Source organism: Diabrotica virgifera, chromosome 1 (genome assembly GCF_917563875.1).
Source record: "Diabrotica virgifera virgifera chromosome 1, PGI_DIABVI_V3a".
NCBI classification, from domain to species: Eukaryota; Metazoa; Arthropoda; class Insecta; order Coleoptera; family Chrysomelidae; genus Diabrotica; species Diabrotica virgifera.
Window position 1 is genome coordinate 75261746 of NC_065443.1, and position 16787 is coordinate 75278532.

At 31.4% G+C, this 16787-nt stretch overlaps 1 protein-coding gene and 3 non-coding genes across 5 annotated transcripts in view; 3 read left to right on the top strand and 1 right to left on the bottom strand.

The window, feature by feature from the left end:
* Positions 1–803: 803 nt before the first annotated feature.
* LOC114339107 (U6 spliceosomal RNA) lies at positions 804–910 on the top strand. Its single transcript, XR_003653854.1, has one exon. It is a non-coding gene; the product is annotated as a U6 spliceosomal RNA (small nuclear RNA).
* A 7220-nt stretch (positions 911–8130) lies between these two features.
* LOC114339108 (U6 spliceosomal RNA) lies at positions 8131–8237 on the top strand. Its single transcript, XR_003653855.1, has one exon. It is a non-coding gene; the product is annotated as a U6 spliceosomal RNA (small nuclear RNA).
* Positions 8238–12025: 3788 nt separating this feature from the next.
* On the top strand, positions 12026–12137 carry LOC114339109 (U6 spliceosomal RNA). The gene has a single exon (XR_007696046.1). It is a non-coding gene; the product is annotated as a U6 spliceosomal RNA (small nuclear RNA).
* Positions 12138–12632: 495 nt separating this feature from the next.
* The window catches only part of LOC114330230 (DNA-directed RNA polymerase I subunit RPA2), a 178156-nt gene continuing 174001 nt past the window's right edge, over positions 12633–16787 (bottom strand). For both annotated transcript variants that reach the window (XM_050641658.1, XM_050641649.1), the window contains exon 15: positions 12633–12901. In XM_050641658.1, coding sequence (XP_050497615.1) covers positions 12683–12901 — 219 coding nt within the window. In that variant the 3' untranslated portion in view covers positions 12633–12682. The remainder of the gene's footprint in view (positions 12902–16787) is intronic.

Below are 16787 nucleotides of genomic sequence, written 5' to 3' on the forward strand. Positions count from 1 at the left end.
AATACTAAAAATAAAAAAAAAGTTAAATAACACACGGATTCGAACCCTTCGATCTCCGGTCGAACGCGCTACCACCGAGCTAAACTCCCTTTGCTTTGACAGCTTACAAGATTTCTCATACATACCTACTGACAAATTTAATAGACGAAGTGAGCTATAAAAATACTTTAAAATTTATTTAATCCATTCCTACCGCGTACAGGTAGGAGCTGGTATCGGCTATAAACGTTAGTAGTTAAGACCCCAAAAATATAATAAGGTGTCCGGAGATGCAAGTACTATTTCCCCCTCTACGGCCATTACTATCACAAGATAAAAGATGATAAATTAATACTTATTAGGAATATTCCGTTTTGTGTATTTTATTAAAAATAAATAGATTTATAGTAGGAAATTATGATTTTAGTTTGAATTTCTGGAATATTTTGGTTTCATACAAAAAATGTATTATTTGAAATTAAAATGGTAGGTGTCATACAGATGTCGCTGAAACTGGTACTAATTTAAATATTTACGTACATCTTTGATATAAAAGAAATTAAAAATCAAGATAATAAAGTATTTAAACACATTAATTTTGCATTTTATTTATTAATTATAAAGTATTATATCTACTATTAATAAAAGTAATAATGTTAGCATAAGAGTACAGTCAGGTATATTGATCTATAATTTTTACGAAATAACACATCTTTTAACTACCAGATGGCGCCACCCGTCTATGCGAAGCGTCGTCTCTTGTAAGTTGCCACTACGTATTTTGAAATTTTGAGTACTTATACCGAATAAAGAGTTGCGTAATTGTACTCGCTTCGGCGGTACATATACTAAAATTGGAACGATACAGAGAAGATTAGCATGGCCCCTGCGCAAGGATGACACGCAAAATCGTGAAGCGTTCCACATTTTTTTGATCATTTTTGCTCGGAAATTGTAGTTAAGTTTGTATTTACTTTGAATTTTGATAATATAATTCACATTTTTTTGATCATTTTTGCTCTGAAATTGTAGTTAAGTTTGTATTTACTTTGAATTTTGATAATTCTCCACATTTTTTTGATGTTTTTCGCTCTGAAATTATAATTAAGATGGGATTTGATTTGAATTTTGAAATATTGTTGGTTGACCTACACCAATATTGCCTGGCTAATTGGTCTTTACCAAAGCCATCAAATTAAATAAAAAAAAGACCTACACCAACAGTCTGGAAAAAGTGATGAAAGCTGCTGTAATGTGTTTTTTTCTAATGATATCAATGATAAAGCCAAAAAGAAAATACTGTGGTGCAAAAAATTGTTATTACAAAGACATTTATTCATATTCGAATTTATTTAACTAACTAAAAACCAGAGAATTCATGTTTTGAATTATCTAAGAATCGACGCAGTTGCGGATCAACAAAGACATTGCCTTGGGAGGGGAAATTCACCTTAGGGGGTAACTTCCAGTAAAACACCCACCAAAAGACATAAAAATAAACCTAAACTACACATAAAAGACATATAATAACGTATATGTATTAAGTTTCCTTAGTTTTCCTAACTATCGTGTTTATTGGGTTGAATTTGTCTGTCTGTGGTCTAAGTTTCATGTCAGCTAATATATTTTTATTTTTCAACAATTTTTTTCTTTAACTCTTCTCTATTCTCATGCATAATTTCAAGGAATATTTTTTAGAAAAATTATTTTGCGAAATATTAACAATTAACATTAGAAAATAGTATGTGTAAAAACATGAATTGTTTTTCTTAAACCCTAAAAGATAGTCCACTCTAGTGGTCACTATGCACTTGCGGAATCGCGGAAGCGTCAGTTACTGGTATGAAAATATTCAAAGCACGATGGACACAGCGGCTCGTTGCACCTTTTGCAGATGTATAACTCATATTTTCGTTGCTTCACAATAACAAGGTTCTATCTGCAATTTTTGTCTAAACTGAGATTTTTATGTAACTTGGTTCTATTTTATATTCCTCACCTTAATATGATACTAGCATCGATATCTATTAACAGGTGGCTAAAATACGTAAGTTACAAGGTTCCATCTGAGAGAATTTTAAATGTTAATAAGTTAACAAGGTCCTAACTGAAATAAAAAACAGTCAACTAAGTACACAAGGTCCTATCTGCAAGGACTAAAAGTTACTTGTTGTTCTGTACTTGTAAGTACTAATTGTTAAACGAGGGTATATATCTGTGGAAGATAGAACTTGATTAAATAAGTTTAATTCATTTCTCAAATCAGAACTCCTTTGTATTAACTATTGAAGTAACCTTTTACTGTTAATAAAAATATATTAATTTTAAAAAAAATTACATTGTTAACACATACAAGTGGTGATAATAGTAAAATAAATACATAACATAAAAACTTGAAATAGTCATAACTAAAAATGGCACCTGAGGCAGTTAGAACTTTTTTATTCCAATGCAACGTTTTGTAAAACCAAAATTTAAATTATTGTTTTGGCCAGCATATAAATTGGTCTGAAAGAAGATATCATCCATTATGTCTGCGGTTAACAGTGATAAAAAATAATCGATGGGATTGCTTCCTTGAACATACATATGATTATTTTCTGTTCCTCTAAACTGTAGCAAAGTTGCTGGCCCATAAATGCTGTCATTACTGCTCCATTCCCAGTCTTTTTCTCAGTCTTTTTTTGGTTTTTTCTCTTGATTTTTATGCTTTGATGAAAATGCCAAAATACGCTGAGCTAATGGAATATCATCTTCACACATATCATCCTCACTGTTTTCTGGCTGTATTTCTTCACTTTCAACAATTTGGTCTTCAGCCGTTACATATTCGAGCGAATACGTCTCTTCGTCGTTGTAATCAGATTCCAAATCTGAACCTTCTAGTAAATCATAAATAATGTCATCATTATCAATACCTATAAATTATTCATTTTCTGGTAAACATAAAGTAGTCCAGGGTAATAAGGATTTTTTCGGGACACTCAAAGATCCAGGTAGCTGACTACTTTTTTAGTTATTGCAGGAAGAAAATCTACCTGTTTCCTGCCTAGAGTTCGCGTCCATTTTTTAATTAACAATTTAGTGCAAAAATCGCGATTTTTTCGATTTTTTGCACTCCATTCAAAAACTAAATAGTTGACATAAAATTACAAAATTCAGTTTTTTAGAACATTGAAAAACCTTCAAAATGCCGATTTTTGAAAGTTAAAAAGTTAATTTGTTGCTACGCAAACTGCAAAATAAGTGAAAATCGTTATTTGTTAATAACTTTTACTAAAACTACCTTAAGACTTTAGTGTTTCACACAAAGTTGGATATTAGGGTACTTAACAAACCTTCCAAATTTGAGACTGATCCATTAATTAGTTTAAGAGTTATTCTATTTGTTTATCCCAGAGACCTTTATTTTGCAATAAGATAAGACAGAAAATAATGAAGATAGAGCAATTCTGAGTATGCCCTGAGCATGCCAAATGAAAGTAGAAGAGTGATAGTATGAAAATGTATTAAAAATAGATAAAAAATGATTAACATAGTCAAAAATCCTAATGCCAAATTTTTAAAATTTTGTAGTTTATCTATAAACATTTAGAATAACTTTAAAAATGTTGTCCGTAGAAACAATATTTTTATACATTCGAAAAGATAGTATTTTAACACGAATTTTCAAATAAAAAAATTTAGCCTGGGCTCATTTGGGACAAAGTTAGCCATATGTTTTTTTTAATTTACAGCTAATTTGTTTATAATAATTAAGGAATCTCATTAATGCCATTTTAAAGAAGGGGATTTGTATTTTTTCTTAAAAAAATTGCACAAACATTATACCTTCACAGCACCCTCTACGATTTTTCAAAAATGTAGTGCAAACGATTACTAGGGGGAACCTACAAATCCAGCGAGTTAAAATAACGAAAAAGCAGTTTCAAACGAATATAATTTGCTGTATCTCCTGATCAACTCAATGGATTTTGATCTTCCTTTTTTTAATTGGTATGCAATTTTTACGTACATTACAAATATGCAATTTGTTTATAAATTTATTAATTAATAAACAGTCTAATTTGTTTAAACAATTCTTGAAAAAATATTTTTTTTACAAAAATTAATTTTTTTCATCATAATATCATTAATGATCACAGAAAAAGTTAAAGTACACTTTAATAAATAAATTATTTTTATTAGATAATTATTTATTGAAGATAATTTATATATTAAAGTATACCTTAACTTTTTCTATGATTAATAGGGATAGTATGATTAAAATCATGGATTTTTGGGAAAAAATTATTTTTTCAAAAATTGTTTAAACAAATTATACTGTTTATTAATTAATAAATGTTTAGACAAATTACATATTTGTAATGTACAGAAAAATTACATACGAATTAAAAAAAGAACGATCAAAATATATTCAGTAGATCCCGAGATATAGAAAATGATAGTAGTTTAAAGTTGCTTTTTTTAGTTTTTGAACTCGTGCATTTGTCGGCTCCCAGCTTCCCCTTCACTTATCACGACTGGTCACCAGTTAAACTACATTTTTAAAAATTTGTGTAAAATACCAGCTTTTGGAATACGTAAAATGACTTTTTTACAGATAATATTTTTAAAGTTATTCTAAAGGTTTTTAAACTACAAAATTTCACAAATTTGGCATTAGGATTTTTGACTATATTAGATAATCTTTTTATCGTTTTTTAGTACATTTTGATAATATCAGCTTTCTACTTTCATTTGGCATACTCAGAATTGCCCTATATTCATTATTTTCTGTCTTATGTTATTGCAAAATAAAGGTCTCTGGGATAAACAATTAGAATAACTCTTAAACTAATTAATGGATCGGTCTTAAATTTTGAGAGTTTGTTAAGTACCCCAATACCCAACTTTGGGTGAAACATTAAAGTACTAAGCTAGTTTTAATAAAAGTTATTAACAAAAAACGATTTTCACTTTTTTTGCAGCTTGCGTAGCAACAAATTAACTTTTTAACTTTCAAAAATCGGCATTTTGAAGGTTTTTTAATGTTCTAAAAAATTAAATTTTGAAATTTTATGTCAACTATTTAGCTTTTGAAAGGGATGCAAAAAATCGAAAAAATCGCGATTTTTGCACTAAATTGTTAATAATTAAAAAACGGACGCGAACCCTAGGCAGGAAACAGGTAGGTTTTCTTTCTCTAGGTCTATAATAACTAAAAAAGTAGTCAGCTACCTGGATCTTTGAGTGTCCCGAACATGGTCTATTTCTAGCTTATTACCCTGGTCTAAAGGTGTTTCATCCCTATATTGTCGTCTTCATCGGCAAAAAGTACTTTCTGATTTAGAATAAAATTTCTCATTGAAGAAGTAATATTATGTCTATAAATAAAATCTATTTATTTCCACTATTATAATATAGCAAATACATAAAAAAGTCCTCAAAAATCCCTAAATAAATAATAAATCTTTGACAAGAAAATAACAAAAAATATGTGAACAAGAAACCTACTAGGTACCCCTCTGAAAATTATACTCATAAAACATACCACAAGAGTGGAATTGTAAGTTGCATATTGAATGATGTCCACTCTAATGGACATGACTTCAAGATGATATTTTCAGTGAGTTTTCAATTATTTTAAAATTATAACAAAGGTCAATTGTGTAAAATACATAATTCTATAAGAAAAATATTTTCTTACCTTTTTTTTGCTTTTCCATAGAAACTACGGGCAATTATTTCAGACAATTCACAGGTCGCCATCGCGGTCAGGTGATTTATAGATACTAACGTTAACAAACTTTGACTTCCAAAATAAATATTAATATTGTAGATGGTGGTAGTAGTTACTTGATTAGAGTCCACTGAAAGGGATTTCATGCATTTTGCACAAGTTTCATAGAATTAAAATACATTTTTTGGATTTAAAAAAATCTGTCCACTATAGTGGACTCAATGCATGAGAGGGTTAATTTGGACCTTGTTAGGGGGGAAAATTTCCTCAAAATTTATTAGGGTTAGTCGATTTTTCATCAAGCATTTTCCACCAATCCTGAATTGCCGATTGTCAATTGCTTCCATCTTTCTCTATCTTGCGCCAATCTAATTCACTGTTTTGCCTGCCACCGCACTGCTCTTATCTCATCTACCCATCTATTTTTCATTCTAGGATTCTTTTTTTCTACCTATTATCATCATATCTGGCTAATATGTGAGCTGCCCAGAGCGATATATAATTTTTGTGATTTTTTTTTGTGATTAGTGTTAGTATGGTCAGCCATTTAGCAATACAAAATAAAATACAAGAGATACAATTATTGGGGAGGAAAATTTAACTGTTACGTTAAGATCTTTGGGTACTTGGTTATTAGTAAGTATAACTACAATGTACTAACTAAATAGAATATAACATTTTATTTCTATCCATTGTTATAGAATTGTTTCACACAGTATTCAGTAAATGAATGAACAGTTTAATATTTATGGCTTCCAGACGTTGTTCTATATAGAAGCGTTTGTTTAAAGACATAGAACAATGTTTTATTGTTTGTTATTCTGTACAAAGCGGCTAGTAATATTATTAAGGCTGTGAGTGATAAAAACGAAATGAAAAGTATGCGACAAAAGTAATTTACTAATTCTTTTTAATTCTAAAATAGGGTATATTTTTTATATGCGTAAACATCAAACGACGTCGGATGTGCACTCATGGCCCCCTCCCCTTGTCGTATAAAGTCGTAATAAGCAAAGTCCCCCCTACCCCTTTTCAACGACGTAGTTTATGGATGTTCCCTTAGGCGGCCGTCCATGATGAGTGCGAAAGAGATGCCATTCAGGCAGTCCAATAGTCTAATGGCGCATCTCACTCGCACTCACATTTACAGCCGCGTCAATACGATCTTATCGCTCATTATTAATAATTAAAAATAACAGCTTAGTAATAAATTAATGACACAAATTTCTTCAGGATCATGTAGGGGGGGCTTTAAATTTGATTTAGTCTCTTTCTGACTTTCTAAATAATAATTTTTAATAAGTTATTAAGTCTTAAAAATGGCCATTTTCGCGTTTTCCAAATTTTAAATTGCTTATAACTCGAACCCGATCAACTTTAGAGAAAAATTACAAGAGACGTTTTTTATCCGGAATGGTCCGAAAAATCTAAAAAAAAATTGTAAGGGCCAAAAATATTGATTTTTGCAATTTGATTAAAAAAATTTGGACCACTTTTCGCGTGGGCGACTTCTTGAACCTTATTCTGGGGTGTCTCACGAATTTGATTATGCAAAAAAATATCATGGGAATATTTTTTCCAACGAACCCGCCGTTTTCGCCTTGTCTAATAGATTTTCGACTTATTTCGTATGCTTTAAATGATGACGCACGGGTAAAGAATCCTGGACTCAAGTGTATATTAAAAACTTATTTCTGAATTTAGTCCAGAAAGCCACTGCACATCCGCTAGGAAAAATATTCTGATTCTGACTTTTTGCACAATCTTACGCAACAAATTTTCATGTTGCCAAGTCCAAAAGTGGGTCAAAATTTTTTTAAACGTTTTTATTTTGTTTTTTTCCTATATTTTTTTTTGCATTGAACAAAGTTTTTTTTTGGTTTTTTGGATCATTCCAAACAGAAAAGGTATTTAGTGACTTTTCTCATGTTGATAGTTTTTGACATTTTGATTTCGCAATTTTTAAATTTTTAATCGCTTAATTATAAATGTCAAAAACTATCAACTTTAGAGAAAAGCCAATAAAGACCTTTTCTGTTTGGAATGATCCAAAAAACCTAAAAAACTTTGTTCGATCCAAAAAAATAATTTTAGGAAAAAAACAAAAAAACGAAAATTTTTGACCCACTTTTGGACCTGGAAACATGCAAAGTTGTTAAAAGGGGTCCTTATTGAGTAAGATTGCGCAAAAAATCCTAATCAGAATATTTTTCCTAGCGGATGCCGGATGCGCAGTGGCTTTCTGGACTAATTTCAGTTGTTATTAAATATTACTGTTGATAAGAGTAAATTTAAAGGATGTATGCATTAGTTGTTACACCTAACACCTAGATGGCGCCACCATTCTATGTGAAGCGTCGTCCCTTGTAAGTTGCCACTACGTATTTTGAAGCGTTGAGTACATATACAGAATAAAGAGCTACGTAATTGTACTCGCTTCGGCGGTACATATACTAAAATTGGAACGATACAGAGAAGATTAGCATGGCCCCTGCGCAAGGATGACACGCAAAATCGTGAAGCGTTCCACATTTTTTTGATGATTTTTGCTCTGAAATTATAGCAAGATTATATTTAGCTCTGAGTTTTGATATATTTCACCATGGGACCAACACTTTGGATACAACTGATAAAAGTTGCTGTAAGATGTTGTTTTCTAATGAAATGATATAATAATGATAAAAAGACTAAACGAAAAAAAAAAATGTGGTGCAAAAATTGTTATTGCAAAGACATTTATTTATTTATATATGAATTTATGTAACGAACTAGGCACCAGAAAACTTATGTATTTTAAGAACTATCTATGAATCGACGACGATTCATTAATAAATTTATTAGAGTTAGTCTTTTTTTCGTCAACCATTTTCCATCTACTCCTGAATGTAGGCCTCTCCTAATAAGGCATTCCAAATCACGTGATATAATATGGCTGCTGGATGGCGAAACTGTCATCCATAGGCGTATCCAATTATTAAACCACTTCATATTTAATTTCCTATCACCATTTCACAAATTTCGCTAAGCAATTAACAAAAAAACAAAACCAAACAGGATATTCTTTACAAATTTGTCAATATTCAATGTAAACATTAGATACGTCATGATCACCCCCCTTAACTATGTCTATGGCCATGTCAGTTTAGCCATCCACCGGCCACCACTGACAGTTCATTGGAATCCCTAATTGCTTCCATCTTTCTCTTTCTTATATCTTGAGCCAATCTAATCTACTATTTGCCTGCCACTGCACTGCTCTTATGTCATCTACCCATCTATGTATTTTGATGGTTTCCTCTTGCTACCTGTTATCATTATACCTGGCTATATGAACTGCCTATCTATTTCATTTTCATGATTAGAATTGTACGGTCAGAAATACGAAATAAAATACAGTCATAAGAGATGCAATTATTGAAGAGGAAAATTTAACTGTTAGTGTTATGTTAAGATCTTTGGGTCATCATTAGTCTCTTCTCAATCCACTGCTGGACATAGACCTCCCCTGTTTGTCTCCAAAGTGTTCTATCTTGTGCTTTCTGCATCCAGTTTTTTGTTGTCTTTCGTAAGTCGTCTTGCCATCGTGTTGGTGGTCTTCCTCTGCTACGCTTATCGACTCTTGGTCTCCATTCAACTAGTTTGTCAGTCCATCTTCCGTCCTTCATTCTGGCAACGTGTCCAGCCCATTTCCATTTTAAGTTACAGCTTCTTTCAATGACGTCTATGACTTTAGTCTTAGCTCGTAGATCTTCGTTTCTAATCCTGTCTCGCAGAGTGCAGAGCGACCCCTATCATTATTCGCTCCATTCTTCTCTGCGCTACTCTTAGTTTTTGTGCGTTTTTCTTTGTGAGCGATAATGTTTCTGCACCATAGGTCATCACCGGTAGCACGCATTGGTCGAAACTTTTTTCTTCATATTAGTTGGAATGTTACTCTTAAGAACGTTCCTAAGAGCTCCGTATGCTGCCCATCCTTGTATTATTCTTCTGAATACTTCGGTTGTTTGATTATCCTTACCTATCTTAATTTCGTGACCCAGATATATTATATTTGTCTACCAGTTCTATTTGTTCATTTTGTATTTCAAGGTGTTTACTTGGTAAAGTTCGTCATATATTTTGTTTTTTTTTATATTCATTTTTAAGCCTATTTTATGACAGGTTGTACTAAGTTCTTCCAACATTTTCTTTATTTGTCCCAAATCGTCTGCAATCAGGACTATATCGTCTGCGTAGCTTAGGTGGTGTAGCATCTCTCCGTCCACATTTATTCCTTTGTCCCCCCATTCGAGGGCTTTGATCGCTTTTTCTAGAGCCGATATAAAAAGTTTAGGTGACAACGTATCACCTTGTGGATACCTCTTTGGATTTTTATTTGGTTGCTGTTTATATATTACATATTAGCCTCGAATATCGGCTATCAATGCGGCTCTCGTTTAGTGCTTCTATAACACTGTCGAGTTCTACTAGATCTTTGGGTAGTGGTAGATAATTAATTCATTATTTTTTTAAATTCAGGGCAGCTATATCGCCTCAGTCCATATGATAAAGTGTACGTACTACTCCAGGGAAATAGCAAAAAATAGACCATGTTCGGGACACCGAACTATCAAGGTATCTGATAACTTTTTTAGTTATTATTATAGACCTATAGGAAGAAAACCTACATGTTTCCTGCCTAAAGTTCGGAGCCGTTTTTCAATTATTAACAATTTAGTGCAAAACATGCGTTTTTTTTTTCAATTTTTTGAACCCCATTAAAAAGCTAAATAGTTGACATAAAATTACAAAGTTTGATTTTTTAGAACATTGAAAAAGCTTCAAAATGCCGACTTTTGAAAGTTAAAAAGTCAATTTGTTGACTCTCAAACTGCAAAACAAGTAAAAATCGTTATTTGTTAATAACTCTTATCAAAACTAACGTACAGCTTTGTTGTTTCATACAAAGTTATGTATTGGGGTATTTAACAAACCCTCGAAATAATTTGAGACCGATCCGTTAATTATTTTAAAAGTACTATATTTGTTTTTCCCAGAGACCTATTTTTTGCAATATCATAAGACAGAAAATAATGAAGATAGGGCAATTCTCCGGGTGCAGGTGAAAGTAGAAGAATTATACTATCAATTATCAATATGTATTAAAAAGGATAAAAAATTCCTTATTATAGTCAATAATCCTAATCCAAAATTTTTAGAATTTTGTAATTTATTAACATTTCAAGTAACTTTAAAAATTTTGTCCATAGATAAAATCTTTTTACATTCTCGCAAAACTGTCATTTTAACACGAATTTTCGATCAAAAAAATTTGGCCTAGTTCAATTTGGGCCAAAGTTAACCATGTTTTTTTTTTTTAATCCACAGCTAATTTGTTATTAATAATTAAGGAACTAGTAATTAGCTTCTACTTAGGAACTACTTAGCTATTCACAACTAAGGAATAATTAAGGCTAATTAATGCCATTTTAAAGAATGGAATTTGTATTTTTTGTCAAAAAATTTGCACAAACATTTTACCTTCACAGGACCCTCTACGAATTTTCAAAAATGTAATTTAAATGGTGACTAGGGAGAACCTACAAATGCACCGAGTTCAAATACCGAAGAAGTAATTTCAAACTATTAAAATTTTCGATATCTCTCAGGATCTACTCAATGGATTTTGATCTTTCTTTTTTTAATTTGTATGTAATTTCTACGTACATTACAAATATGCAATTTGTTTATAAATTTATTAATTAATAAACAGTCTAATTTGTCTAAACAATTTTTGAAAAAATTATTTTCTTCCAAATATCTATTTTCTAATCATCGTATCATTAATATTCATACAAAAAGTCAAAGTACACTTTAATAAGTAAATTATTTTTAATAATTAATTAGTTATTGAAGATAATTTATTTATTAAAGTGTACTTAACTTTTTTTATGATTAATAATGATAGTATGATTAAAAATAGATTTTAGATTTATTAGATAAATTTTAGAAAATAGGTGTATGCATTGATTGTTACACCTAACACCTAGATGGCGCCACCACTCTATGTGAAGAGTCGTCACTTGTAAGCTGCCACTACGTATTTTGAAGCGTTGAGTAGATATATAGAATAAAGAGGAGTGTAGTTATATAGTTCTGCAATCGAACTAAGAGAGTCATTAATATTTAGCTCAGCGGGCTACTATTGCTGGAGATGTGTTCATAAATAAACAAGGGATCATTTCATAAAACAGGTAGATCCTTTGTTGATAGAATTTCACACATCGAAGAATAGCCCCCCGCTGAGCTGAATATTAATGACTCTCTTAGTTCGATTGCAGAACTATACTCGTTTCGGCGGTACATATACTAGAATTGGAACGATACAGAGAAGGTTAGCATATTATGGTCCTTGCGCAGGGATGACACGCAAAACCGTGATTAAAAAAACCATAAAATATATAAAAAAAACGGCTTCGGACAGCCAAAAAATAAACAATACACTAATAAAAACAGACGCAAGTCACCAAAAAACAAAAAAAAACACGGTCACGTAGGGCCCAATCACTTGAGCACCAAGCCACTGAACTGGTCCCTGGGCCTAACCCAGAGCAGTGGCTTGAGTAAAATAATAAACCTACTGATATATACAGCGCGCCCACGCCGTCGCGCCTTCAAAATTTTTAGAGACGAGCCAGTCCCGACCGATAGAGAGAATCATCACGCGTATCCACAAACAAAAGTGGTAAACAACGTATAATAACGTGAAATCGATTCACATAAACTCGCCAATATTATATTAACACATATTTCTATTGGTAAAAAATATAAATGTAATTATTTCATAGTAGTCATAAAATATTTATTTGCAAGATTTTTAACTGTCACCAATGGTAACAATGGTTACATGGACGTTTCGCCAGTGGTATATTGGGATAAATAAAACAACATATCCAAAATTATCTAAAACTGTATTGAATAATAACAGTAAATAAAAAAAAATTAAATTTCTTGGCAGCCTACTCTAACATTAATATTACAAGACGCTAATTGTGTAACAAAAAATTTGAATATGTAAGGAATTTTTATTTTATTTATATGTTCATCACTTTCGCACAGTCTACATGTTTCCTTCGTCTCGGTATGTTGAGGTTTATCAGCTAACCTCATAACGGCTGTAATCGGGCCCAACAATGTTCCACAAGACGTGCAAATGAAGGCCTGAAAAACGCAAAACAGTTATATCAAATCAAAGTTTGAGAGCTCAAACAATATTAACTTTTACAAAAATTCATATAACTCATCGCTCATGGTAGAGCTACTTAATATAGTCGAGGAAATGAAGCATTTTAGCTCGCAATTTTTTCATCCAGCATGGATTTACTTGAAATTTTCACAGAAGGTAGGGAATAGTCCAAGGATCATTTTCTATATCATGCTGCTGTACGCTAAAACCTTGGGTAGTTGCAACCCCAGCTCGGGGGTGGGAATTTTTTATTACATTTTAACCATGTAAATCGATGTAAAAAGTAATTTTAAGAAAAAAATGTTTTTTAAATCTTCTTCGTAAAACTAATATTTTTCGAGTTATTCGTGGCTGAAAGTAACAGTTTTTCGACTGAACAATCGACTTTTTTAGAGGGTTTTTTGAGAAAAACTCGAAAAATATGCATTTAATCAAAAAACTGTAAATATCAAAATTGTATCTTTTAGTAACACAAACGAAACTGTTTTTCTATAATATTTTTACGACTAATAAAAATCGAGATACGGCATGTTTAGTATGGTATAGTTAGACCCAAACCCAGACATCCAAAGTGAAAGTTATCCTCCAACATCAAATTGTTCTATATGGTCCACATAATGTTCAGAAAAAAGTCACACCATTTTGAGCGTCGGGTTTGGGGGGTTTCGGGGGGAAAAAATCTGGAAATTCTTAGTTTTTTACGTTGTTCGTCAATATTTCTAAAACTAAGCGGTTTAGCATGAACAACCCTCTACACAAAATTGTTCTACATTAAATTTGAAATAAAAAAGGCCCTATGCATAACCCTTCTAAAATGAACGGTTCCAAAGTTACGGAGGTAGTATAGTATAATTGGTCCAAAAAAAGTCCTAACCCAGACATCCAAAGTAAAAGTTTTACTTCAACACCAAATTGTTCTATATGGTCCACATATTGTTCAGTAAAAAGTAACACCATTTTGAGCGTCCGGTTTGGGGGGGAGATGGGGGAGAAGTCGGTAAATTAGTAGTTTTTTTACGTTTTTCGTCAATATTTCTAAAACTATGCTTTAGCGTAAGGAATGTTCTATAGAAAAATGTTCTACAAAAAATTTAAAACAAAAAAGGTTCTATACATAATTGTTATAAAATCAACGGTTCCAGAGTTACGGAGGATGAAAAGTAGAGGTTTTCGATACTTTTTATATTTACCGATTTCTCCTCCCTCTCCCCCCAAACCCGACGCTCAAAATGGTGTGACTTTTTTCTGAACATTATGTAGACCATATAGAACAATTTGGTGTTGGAGGATAACTTTCACTTTGGATGTCTGGGTTTTTGGTATAGTTATATCATAAATATTGCCCAAAAAATATAAAAAGTATCGAAAACCTCGACTTTTCACCCTCCGTAACTCTGGAACCGTTGATTTTATAACAATTATGTATAGAACATTTTTTGTTTTAAATTTCATGTAGAACATTTTTGTATATAACATTGTTTACGCTAAAGCATAGTTTTAGAAATATTGACGAAAAACGTAAAAAAACTACTAATTTACCGGCTTCTCTCCCATCTCCCTCCCAAACTGGACGCTCAAAATGGTGTAACTTTTTACTGAACAATATGTGGACCATATAGAACATTTTGGTGTTGGGGGAAAACTTTTACTTTGGATGTTTGGGTTAGGCCTTTTTTTGGACCAGTTATACTATACTACCTCCGTAACTTTGGAACCATTCATTTTAGAAAGATTATGCATAGGACCTTTTTTATTTCAAATTTAATGTAGAACAATTTTGTATAGAGGGTTGTTCATGCTAAACCGCATAGTTTTAGAAATATTGGCGAAAAACTTAAAAAACTACGAATTTACCGATTTCTCCCTCCTCTCCCCCCAAACTCGACGCTCAAAATGGTGTGACTTTTTTCTGGACATTGTGTGGATCATATAGAACAATTTGGTGTTGAAGGATAACTTTCACTTTAGATGTCTGGGTTATGCCATCTTTTGGATCTACTATACTAGTTAAAGGTTAGCTTTTTTCGTCAAATGCATAATTTGAAATAATCAAAGCCAAATAACGGAAAAACTTTGCATTTTTCCAGGAAAACTTACATGATGTTTTTTCAAGCATACAATAAGATCTTTCAAAAGAAATAATAAAAAGTGTATAGCATAAAAATTGAGCAACTTATGATAAAAAAAAGTCGGTACCCTATGTTTATATTATCAATACACCCAAGAAGTTTGACCTATTTAAAAGGACTAATTTTAGAAAAATTGGAGTTTAAAGAAAAACTGTTTTTTGGAATTTTGTATTTTTTATCATTTTCTTCAAAATATCTCCGAAAATACTGGAGATACGAAAAAAATAATAGACTACTAAATTGTAGCTTTTTTAATAGCTAAAATTTCATTATGCATAGATTTTCATTAAAGTGAGCAGTTAGCGAGATATAGCTGTTTAAAACATCTATTTACAAGCGAACATCCCCTTATTCGAACCCTTTAAACCCACCTCAATTAAAAATTAAGGGATCTTACGGAATTTAATTTACACAGTCTTATTACTCTTCAAAAATCCTGCGAAACTATTATTATTGAAAAAACTTTTTATAGCCAAAAATGAAGGAGCTGTGTTTAAAAAACTAATTTCTTTTTCGAAAAATTCGAATAGTCCCCTTATAGAGCATTTTCAATGTACCTATATAATAACCACAGAGCCGGTTCGTATACTGGATGACTAAAAAACTATTTGTATGTGTTTTTGTATATATTTGCAAATTTGTATTTTTGTCTAAATAAATGTTTTTGTAATTCTTTAATTCTACTTTTTTTTCTGTATAGATCTATTAAATTGTCTACTTATAAAAATTGCAATGTTATTAAGGGTGGTTTTTAAGGGTTGAAATATTATGATATTATATCCTAAAGCATAAAACAATCATTATTTAACCAGTCAAAACCAAATTTTACCTATATTAAAGTATTTATGTTTTTATATAGATTTTGAAAATAAGGGTAGTTTACCCCCCTATAAATAATCAACGCCCTTGAGCATGATATAGAATATGAAGTACAGGGTAAGATGATCCTAACCCCAAATTTTTATGTAAATTGATGCAAGCTGAAATTATTATTTTAGGATAAGTAAAATTTTCATATATAGCTCCAACAAGGGTGGTTTTAAGGGTTGAAATATTGTGATATTATATCTTACAGCACAAAATAATCATTATGTAACTAATAAGAAGCAAATGTTGACAATATTACAGTTTAAAATGTTATTTTATAATTTTTTACAATTAGGGGTGGTTTTCACCCTTAAAAAATCAAAAGCGTACAACGGCTCAATATAGAAAATGAACTAGAGGGTGAAATGAGCCTAATCCCAAATTTTTGTACAAATCGATGCTGGACGAAAAAATTACGAGGTTTTGCCATTTTTCCAGCTTCATTTCCTCGACTAATAAGGAGTCTTAACAATTTTTATCACAATTGGCTATTTTGTATTAAGAATAAGCAAATTTTATTTTAAAATAAATTTATTTTGAGTTTCGATTACCACTTTAAAATCATTCTTTCGAAGTGGTAACCGACACACTGATTACTATGAGTGATTACTATATGGGATCACTAACAGGAGAACTAACAATCACCATTACATGTGGTTGTTTCTTAAACGCTAATCACATGCTATGATTTTTCTGACGGATATTCCTAAGGTAAAGTTGATTGCATGTATTCAAATGCACTATCTTCCAATAAAGTCGTTCTAGGAAGTTAACTAGCTAAAGTTGGACAGAAGACAACGCAAAACATCACCAGAAAGTTTAGCTTGAGACAGATATTCTGCCAAGAAAATGACTTTGTCATTAC